A 10478-nucleotide genomic window follows, 5' to 3' on the forward strand; every position below is an offset into this window, starting at 1 on the left:
GATCGTTACGACAAGAAATATTTAATAAAATGAAAACTATACTAAGTTACCTAGAGCAGAAAGTTGAAGAACGAATAGAAAAGTAAAATTCTGTGTAAAAACTTTAAGGCCATTCGTAGCCGTTAAGAACTAAAAAGCTTAGCTTAAGTACACATAAATGAAAGTCACTTCAAGGCGAAAGCAGCCCTTCTGGATAAAAACTATTCGGTACTTCCAACCTCTGAAAATCCCTCTTTCCTTATCACACTTATTTTCACTCGAGACAGCAATCTTTGGTCATAGCGAGAAATGAAAATTAATGATGTTCTTGAGTATATTTTCGTGTCGGTTTGAGTACACACCATTATTTTCGGTTTTGGCTCAAGACCCTCATTTATTATGTAAGTTTTCTCGAAACGTAATACCAAAGATGCAGATGGTGTAGTGAATCAGGCTTATTTCAACTCAAACGTAAGTCCCTCGTTACCTTTGCATTTTGATCTTCAAAGTGAAATCAATTATTCAAATTGATTGCATCACAAAAGAAAAGAAAAAATTCAGTCTTTAATAACTTTTTGCTAACGTATTCCGTAACATGTTTCAGCAAATACGGTCAATTATTTTTATCTTTGGCTTTAAATACTTAGTTTATTTTTAAGTTTTTTTTAGAAGACAGTCAAAGCCGTCTACAGGAACTATGATTAGGCAAAATACTTACCTATTGCTTAAGGCAATATAGATTATACTCCGCTGTCACAAAAAAAAAGTAGAAATAGCAGTATGCTTTACTAATGATTCATTCTACAGGCATCAGGGGACATCGTTTCAGAAAAACGCTGCTCTTCGATTTTTCTTGATTCCACCTAATTGGATTGATGGAGTAGCTTTGGCAAATCTGTCGGGCAAAGATAATGAATGAGGCTACTAGGACGAACTTTTCCGGAGGGGAACTATTCTGTGTGAAAACAGCAAGAGACATCCCTATCCCTCTCACCTACATAGCAGGTTCGGTCACGAGGGGAGCTTTAAACATTATGGAAGTTCTTGACAGTTTGATATACTTGAAGTATTCGGTTAACAAGATTGCATTATAATAAATTGAGCTTAACAGAATGGCCCCAAGTTACTCTTTATCTGACTCGGGGGTAAACATTACGTAACAGCTCCGGAAATCTCGACGGCGATTGGATGAAATTAGGGAATTGTAAACACACGTGATCTAGAGCGTTGTTTGTGCATCCTACCTTGAATAGACGTGGGCCAGGCCTTTCACGGCTTGATGAAATACAAACTGTGTCACCAGGTAGAGAAGGTACGTACCTGCCAAAATTTTCGACAGCGTTTGTATACAAAGTACTGTTCACAGGCGTTGGTATGCCTGAATAGTTACTATATAGTGATAAAACACACGTCACTTTATGACGTGAATTGCCTTTAGCTTTTATTTTGACCACAATTTAGCACCATTTTTCTTGAAAACAGCAAATTGTTCATTACACGCAAATAATCATGTAAATGTTTTACGAATAGGTACGTCCCTCCAGGCTCATACCATACTATATATGCTTATATAGTATGCTTATATATATGCTTTAAATAATTAAACATTTTTCATGGCCAGTGCCTGCCTTGCCTGCCTTTTATGTTTTCACAGAGAGAAAAGCCCGTGTTACTATATTCTATACGAGTACTTTTGTAAAATATATAGGGATGCATTAATAACCAGTACAGCATTTAAATAAAAACTTATATTTTTTTTTTATTTAAAATATTTTTTGACATTTTCATCACACATTTTGTTACGCAAATAGGCTTGAGCTTCACCACAACCCTGATAGTAAGTACAGATGTGGCCTTAGATAAAGCACCTAGTTAATGTTCATTAACCCTAGACCGTAACCATATCGGATCGTATCCTTCACATTCATAATCTTTATTAATTTTACTGTAAACTAATCATTAACTTAATCTTACTAGCCGTTTACCAGTAGTCTTGTATTGTGAACATCGCTATAATTCATTTATCATCATTTGCCTCTCAAGTAAAGGGAACTAGGTAACGTCATAGGACTTCCGTAGCACATGATTTGCATAATAACGTAACTAAGTGTACCACGTCCCGGTAAAGGTCGAATTTCACCCATAAACACGAGATTCTACGGCTCATTTTGCATAATCTCGAGCGGGCCGAAATTGCTCTCGGTTCGATCAATTCTCACATGTAGATTCAAGGAATTTGAATATGTTAGTTAACTTAGGGGAATGTTTGAGTATATTCCAAGCTGGATTTACTGGTATCTGCTTGAGAGTGTAGTTTATTTAAACGACTTGGTGAGTTTAGTGGGTTGAAATGCGACGCGAGACTTCCGATATAAAATTTAGAAAAAAATATTACCTTTGAAAGGTCAACAGAATTTGAACTACCTTAGATGTATACGTGAGGTTACTTGATGTGCCTGGGTCTTATCTCAACGGGCTACTAGATGGGCCAGTATATTCAATGTGGCAAAATAAAATTAATTTAGTACCGTCTATAAAAATAAATATTTTCAATGCAAAATAATATCTTCAAAATTACTGCTCATGGTTCTTAAATTACAAGCTACAAACTCGGCAACAAATGCAGACTGACTTGGACTGCAGTTACAGGATTGATACTTTAGCATATCTAAATCTTAAAATGTCCCTTGATGATAAGTATTTAAAACTTTACGAGAATATTAAGTGTTTTTTATTAATCACTTCTGACTTTTAAGTCACTACACTCTTGACAGTAAATACGCTACTGATAGCGGCGTCAGTCACGGCACACTTGACGTATAATAAGGGACGCACTTGTACCGCATAACTGAGACAACAATAGATCAGGCCAGAAAACATTGCAGTATTTTCGGCCAACATGCCTGCGACGGTAAACGTACATCGGCCATACGAAATAATATGTGAGGCTTTGCAGCTGCAGCCGGGTCTTACTAAAAATATGGGCGAGTATTGAAAAGTTTGACTATAAAAATGTCGGCTGATGTCACCGGCCGCCATTGCAGCCACTTAATCCAAATAAATTATAATCCATCTAAGAGCCTCTTTACTAAATTAGTAGAGACTACCTCCTTATTCATATAAAACCTTATTCTCGAGCTCAGCCTAGATAAGAGATTAGTTTGAAATTGGTTTTTCTTTGTCTGGGTCACAATGAAAAGCATCATGCAGAGTGTGACCCTTATTTGTGATTTTCGGCACTAATGATAACGGAATGTATTATTTTTTCTTTTTTTTACCTAGCTATTATTATTTTGTTATATTTACCTTTGCCTTGCAAACAAAACTAAAATATTAGCTTTAATAGGCTTGTACCGGCTATGCCCGTGGCTTTGCAACCGTAAAAGAATAAAAATAGCCTAGTTCCCTACCCGGTGAGAATTAAAAACCATGGTATTTCCACGGTGGCTTTGATCGCGTCCACGTGTATACTGTTAATAGCAAAATTTATTTTCTAACTCCTTACATCTTCGACTGAAATTGGCTTGTCTTGCATCGTGTCTCATTCTTTCCAACAACGAGGAAAAAATCTAGGTCGGCAGCACGATAGGCAAATACCCGATAACCTGATATAGGCAATTTATCACAGACAGACCTTCGAGTCACACCCATCAATCTTGGATCTTCAACACTGCTAATTATTGCCAATCAGGCCTTGACATTTTCCTTGTGCATTTTGACTAGTTTTTTTTTACAATCGATGGTATCATACAACGGAAATAAATATTTATTCGACATTTGGTATTTTTAAAAATATAGAATTTTAGTCAAACTCCATCTAAGTTACTCAATACACTTCATTTTTAATTTAAAAAATGCGCGTTTAAACCAAATTTCTACATTTATGATCAAACGTATAAGTGATGCAGAAAAAATAATATTTCGCGGTGAGGAATGGAGAGGCATACACGCCAGTGGCGGTAAAGGGCCATTAACTTTATTACATTTGCACCATGAGCAGTGAACTGAAATAAATGTTTATGAAATGACATTGTATTACGGAGGCGCCTTTTTACGGCAACGTCGAAAATTAAGGTTGTTGAACTTTGTAGGCGTTTATCAGATTTTTTAGCGCAATTTTTTTATTTGACTGGATGGCAAACGAGCAAGTGGGTCTCCTGATTGTAAGAGATCACCACTGCCCATAGACACCTGCAACACCAGGGGGATTGCAGATGCGTTGGCCAACCTAGAGGCCTAAGATGGGATACCTCAAGTGCCAGTAATTTCACCGGCTGTCCTACTCTCCACGCCGAAACACAACGCAATTAGCGAGCGAGATGGTTGTAGCAATCCGGGGCGGACCTTGCACAAGGTCCTACCACCTGCAAACGCACACGATATTTTTTATCGTCTAGGTGTACCATTTTGTATTTAGTTTAAAATGTAGATGTCAACAAAAGATGGATTACTTCAATATTTCTTAAACTTAGACATTTTTTAGATACATTGTAGATACCCGCGACTTCGTTGCAAAGACATCGTTTATCGTTATTCTGCGGGAATAATGAAAAATTTCCGATAAATATTTTATGTCTATTAACTCTAGGGACAGTAAGTATTAATACTGTAGATTGGTAACAACGTTTTGTGTTTTGATGATCGATTCGAGAATAACAAAACACGAAATGAAAAAAACCGGCCAACAGCGTGTCGGATACGCCCGAAATAGGGTTCCGTAGCCGTTACGAAAAATTAAGTAATATTTTTCTAAGGATTTCGTATTTTGTACGGAATATTCCAAATTTAGGTATATTTTATACATTAGGCTGCTACGAGTATTTACTAATAATTCTCAAGAAAAATTAACCGTTATAGTTTTCCTTGTAAGTTTGATTATACTTACTACCATCCTGATTTTTTTCAAATTTTTCCACCCACCGTTTAGATTTTAGAGGGGGACGCCCTATTTTAATGAAAGTTTGCACTTTTAAGTTGAATATTTCGCAAAAATCACCGAATCGAAAAATCGTTGTAGAAAACCCTAAAGGTTTTAAAAGACCTATCCAACGGTACCCCACACTATAGGGTTGGATAAGAAAAAAAAATCACCCACTTTACGTCTGAGGTACCCAAAAAATTTCCGTGCAAAATTACAGCTTTCTAGCATTGATAGTCCTGAGCAAAGCCGCGGACGGATAGACAGACAGACAGACAGACATGGCGAACTATAAGGGTTCCGTTTTGCCATTTGGCTCCGGAACCCTAAAAGGTACATTTCGGTGAGTGTGCAAAGGTTTTACTTAACCGCTACTCCCTTCCCCTTTCCGTCACCGAACGGACTAGGCGCGGCGAGCAATTCACCCTTTATGTTGTAGACAAAGACATTCTTTCATTACGCACGAAGCGGTTTGCCTCTCTTTCATTATACGGATGGCTAGGAGTGGAACTCTCTTCCGAGGTCAGTTTTCCGGAACGCTATAATCTGACACCTTTAAGGTCAAAGTGAACAGACACCTTCTAGACAAACGTATACCATCTTAGGCCTTATTTCGCCTTCCATCAAGCGAGATTGAGGCCAAACGTAAGCCTATTTTTGCACTTTATTGTTGAATATTTTGCAAACAAATCTCTGAATCGAAAAATCGTTATAGCAACCCCCTAATAGTTTTAAAAGACCTATCTAACGATACTACAAGGTTGGATACACTACAAGGTTGGATGAGAAAACTAATAGATTAAGGTTTTCCTAGATAATTTCAACCAAGTAACTAAGTGAAGTATTTAATTTAAATAGGGCATAACTTTTATTACAATAAAGCTCCTTCATACTTACTGAATGTCCTTCAGTCCTTACAATACACTATAATAGGTATGATCGTCGTTAAAAGAATAAAATTTAACCATGTTCTAAGTAAACCTATTTAAATCGCCAGTCTTATTATCGGTTCTCAGTTAATTACACCTGCAACCAATATCACATGTGTCAATAATCCACAAAGGCCGATTGGAAATCCGCCGCCACTTTGTCACTGAAATCGACTCGAATTCCCACTAGCTTAAACCTTAAACGAAAGAGTGAAAAAATGCACATTCACTATTCGCACCCAATACTATGTCTGGCCGGCACTTACAAACGCAAATAAAAATTGAAAAATCTGCGGCGCAAATCCCTTGGGGGCTGCGTTGCGCACGTTTGCACGCACCGTCTGTCGACGTCACTGCGCATTGAATAATGGACATTATGTACAAGTGTTTTAGTGTTTTAAGTACCTATATTATCATTTTATTTGCCAGGAAGGACTGTCAATCGCAGGGCAGGGAGTACAATCAGGCTCAATCAGCAGCAGAAGTGAGCGTATATGGTGCTCAAAATGATCTAAACATTATCTTATTAGCATGGCAGTAGAGTCGTCTGTACATGGACGACCAGATGGCCTAGTGGTTTGAGAACCTGACTACGAAGCTTGAGGTCCCGGGTTCGATTCCCGTGTCGGGGCAGATATTTGTATGAAAAATACGAATGTTTGTTCTCGGGTCTTGGGTGTTTAATATGTATTTAAGTATGTATCTATATCTATATAATTATATTTATCCGTTGCTTAGTACCCATAACACAAGCTTTGCTAAGCTTACTTTGGGACTAGGTCAATTGGTGTGAATTGTCCCGTGATATTTATATTTATTTATTATTATTATGTTGAGCACCGTATCCGCTCATCCACTTCTTCTACTGACTGTACAAAAGATTTGCTCAATACTCCAAAGCAGGGATGTAACGGATATGGTTTTATCGGAACCGAAAGCGGAACCAGATGTTTTCAATTTAGTTTATCGGAACCAGAAACGGAATCGGAACCGAAAACGGAATCTGAACCGAATACGGAACCGAAACCAGAATCGGAGCCTGAGTGACAGGTGGTTAGGTTAGGTTAGGTCTATTTTATAAAAAAGTTATGTAAAGCTCCTATCCATTGAAATTATATCAAACGTTGTTATACCGATCATTACACACACATTTATTTGGGCTCTTTGTCTTCCTATCAAAGTGGACTTTCATTACATCTTTAATTACGTGACTATGTATCTATTATTTAATAAAGGTTACCTACGTTTTATTTACAACATAGCAAGCTAAGAAAGTAATTAAGTTAGTTTATTAGCGTTTAAGTATGTATTTATCAATATAATTACCTATGCTTATCTGGGTTTCTTGTACCCATAGTCCAAGCTTTGCTTTGTTTCTGCCTAGGTCAATTTTGATAAATAGTCTGAATACTTATTTATCTAATCTATTATCCAATCTATAATAAATAAGTATTAATTTCCGGTATATAAACCGAATCTCGGAAACGGCTCCAACGATTTCGATGAAATTTGGTATGTAGGGGTTTTCGGGGATGATAAATCGATCTAGCTTGGTCTTATCTCTGGGAAAATGCTTATTAAAGAGTTTTAGCCCGAGCAAAGCTCGGTCGCCCAGGTACTTTAAAATTGATTTCGGTCGATGTTGTCAATCCGTTTAGACAAGAGCAACACAAAATTAACGAATGAACCACATAATATGATAAGTGCTTCACCTATTAAGTAGCAAGTTTACATTGCCGGTTATTTCCATCTATAACTGCCAAACGCTTGCAAAATTTCAAAATCTACCCACATCTGTTCTTATAAGCGAAAAACTATACCAATATACTACCCATAAAAGAGAGTTTACAAAAATATATGTGTTTTAATAAAGTATTATATTGTTGGTACGCAAGTTATCACGTCGTCCGTTGTACGCGTGTGTTACTCCTCATTTGCGTCCACCGTTCGTTTGGCTTTACGCTTCCAACACGTTTCCGCCGTTCAAAATGAAGACTAATAGCCAAAGGAGCAGGAACTAAATTAGCACGGCGTTACCTGTTAGCTTATTTATGTATGTTGGGCTTTATTTCGTGTCTTATATTCATTCATTCTTGTAAGATTCTTACTTTCTTGCTGGCTTGCTCAAAACAATATTCATAACCATGTAAGTTAGAAAAAGGCTTACGAGTATAGTTTTAATTCAGCAAAAAGTCTCTGTAGTTAAGAAATCTTTTGTAATCATTTTGGATATTTAAGTGGAGTTCTCAAACTACTTTTATTATTGTCGGTTTTAAATAAGACTGAGTGTAGTTCAATTTATTTAAGTAAGATTATTACAATAATACAGCTGAAACAGATTTTCGTTAATTTATAAAACTACTCACTACGTAAAAATGCACAAATCATTATTTTAAAAAACGCTATGATAGTAAATGAAATCCTTAAAGCGTTATCACATCAGCGTTTCACCATTATCTATTACGTAAACTGAACCAGTGATACTGCGCGCGCGATCGCTTGCCAGATACACAATCAGGTCAGCGACCTCCTCGCTTTCGGCCATTTTGCCCAGTGGATAGTTTTCATTACGTGCCTTGTACAACATTTCCACTTCGGCTTTACTGAACCCAGCGTTTTCCGCAAACGGTGTCTTTGTACCTCCTGGATTGACCGAACACACTCTAACACCGTCACGAGCAAGCTCCAATGCCACACACCTTGTCAGTTGGTCAAGGGCCGCTTTAGAAATGCAATAGGGCAAGTAATCTGCATCTTTGATCGGCTTGAATGCTGCAACGCTCGATACGTTCACAATGCAACCCTTCGTCTTCACTAAATACGGCGTTGCTAGACTGGTTAATAGATATATCGATCGAACATTCACGGCCATTACCGTATCGTACGGTTCGATACCATCGCGAATGCTTCCTCGCATTCCAACTGCGGCGTTGTTTACTAGAACGTCGATCTTGTCGAATGTTTCCACGGTTTTTGTGACGATATTTTTTAACTCATCGTCGCTACTTAGTTCGGCTTTGATTATGAGTGGTTTGATTCCTTTTTCGGCTTCACATTTTGCTGCTACGTTGTTTAGTTTTTGTTCGTTTCTTGCGACGAGGACGAGCGTGGCAGATTGTTTGGCGAACAGGAAGGCGGCAGCTGCTCCGATGCCGGAACTCGCTCCAGTAATCACGACTACTCTCTTCTCGAAGTCCATCTTCGCCGACGCCCGAGTAACAACTAACTGGTTCTAGCAGCCACTGCCGCGTGTTTATTTATGAACAAACAACTTTGACCTCGGAATGCGACTGTCGAATCATTCGTGTATAACAGATTAGATAATGCTTTCGTTTTTTTTGTCTTTATCAATGGCCTTCTCAACGAGGTAATTAAATGTCTGTTATTTATTAAGTGTTGTGTTTATTACGTATGTTGTGTGTTACGCCCAGTGATTAGGAAAAATCTATACGATTCGCTGGCTTTGTGAAATATCAAATGCTTTGGGGAAAATGAATATACAAGAGATAAAGATCTCAATCTTATTAAACTTGTTTCTTCTCTTAGAATTTCTGCTGAGTCCTTTACCTTTTCACAAATTATGTTTTATCTGTTTCTTTCATTGTATTTTGTTATGACATATTTTTGGCTTTGTGAATAAATATTATTTTATTTTTTATTTATTTTATTTCGTTTATCAAGTATTCCAAAAGCTTTTTACGCAGTTCTATTCAAATTAACTTCAAATGCTTCGTTCAATAACTATTAATGATGAGTACTACATTTATTAAACATTATTAATCTGCATAATGGAAGTCTTTCCCAAACTTTTTAATTAAGTTTTATAGAATTAAAAAAGTGTGGCAAAAAATGTCTAATAAAGTTATGCGACGCATAGCAGGGATTTCCATCACGGTACAGTCAGCAGGTATTTTCATTACTTTTATTTTCCCTAGGGATCAAGGTACTGTTCACTACCTACTGTATTTTAGAGGTGATATTATTTTAATTGTATTTATTACTGATACTGATACAGATTATGATTTCTCATTGGGATAATGGCAATTCTGTAAAAAATTCTTTGCGGATAAAATTGACGATGTGAGTAGGTACTGTATTTTCCAAGGCTCTTTTGCAAATACATTATAAGCGTTTACTGTTTTCTCGAATTTTCTTAGTCAGTGGCTGTGGCGCTCAAAATGATCTACATCTCCACTGCCAAGGTAATAAGAGGGATATTATGTAACAAGTGTTTTATAGGTCAATAATCCAGCTACCTAACTGCACAAGGCCTCTGCCAAACTTCACCATGCATAATTCAACTGACAGTTGCATAGATTTGCTAGAATAGAATAGAATAGAATAAACTTTATTGTTTAACCGTGTTACATAAATGCTATTAAAATATTACAATTGTTTTCTACTTTGTATGCCTTCAAACAAAAAGGAGATAAATAGTGTTTGTGACATAATTGAATAAAGTACAATTAATTTAATTATAATATACAATTTCTATAAAAAATTGAGACTTTTCATGGACTTTCAAAATACTGTCAAAGTCTCATAAAAAGCTATATAATTGTTTTATAAAACCGTTTTTGCTTTGTCTATGTCTGGCACAGGCAGTTATCAAAGTGGCACATAAACACGAGTTAGTGTTAGGTATTTTAATA

The 10478-nt window shown here is 36.8% G+C and overlaps 1 protein-coding gene across 1 annotated transcript; it reads right to left on the reverse strand.

The window, feature by feature from the left end:
* Positions 1 to 8109: 8109 nt before the first annotated feature.
* Positions 8110 to 9080, reverse strand: LOC141442298 (3-oxoacyl-[acyl-carrier-protein] reductase FabG-like). The gene has a single exon (XM_074107257.1). The coding sequence runs from the start codon at positions 9023 to 9025 to the stop codon at positions 8261 to 8263; it is 765 nt and encodes a 254-aa protein (XP_073963358.1). The 5' UTR covers positions 9026 to 9080; the 3' UTR covers positions 8110 to 8260.
* Between the last annotated feature and the right edge of the window lie 1398 nt (positions 9081 to 10478).

Source organism: Choristoneura fumiferana, chromosome 25 (genome assembly GCF_025370935.1).
Source record: "Choristoneura fumiferana chromosome 25, NRCan_CFum_1, whole genome shotgun sequence".
In the NCBI taxonomy this organism is placed as follows: Eukaryota; Metazoa; Arthropoda; class Insecta; order Lepidoptera; family Tortricidae; genus Choristoneura; species Choristoneura fumiferana.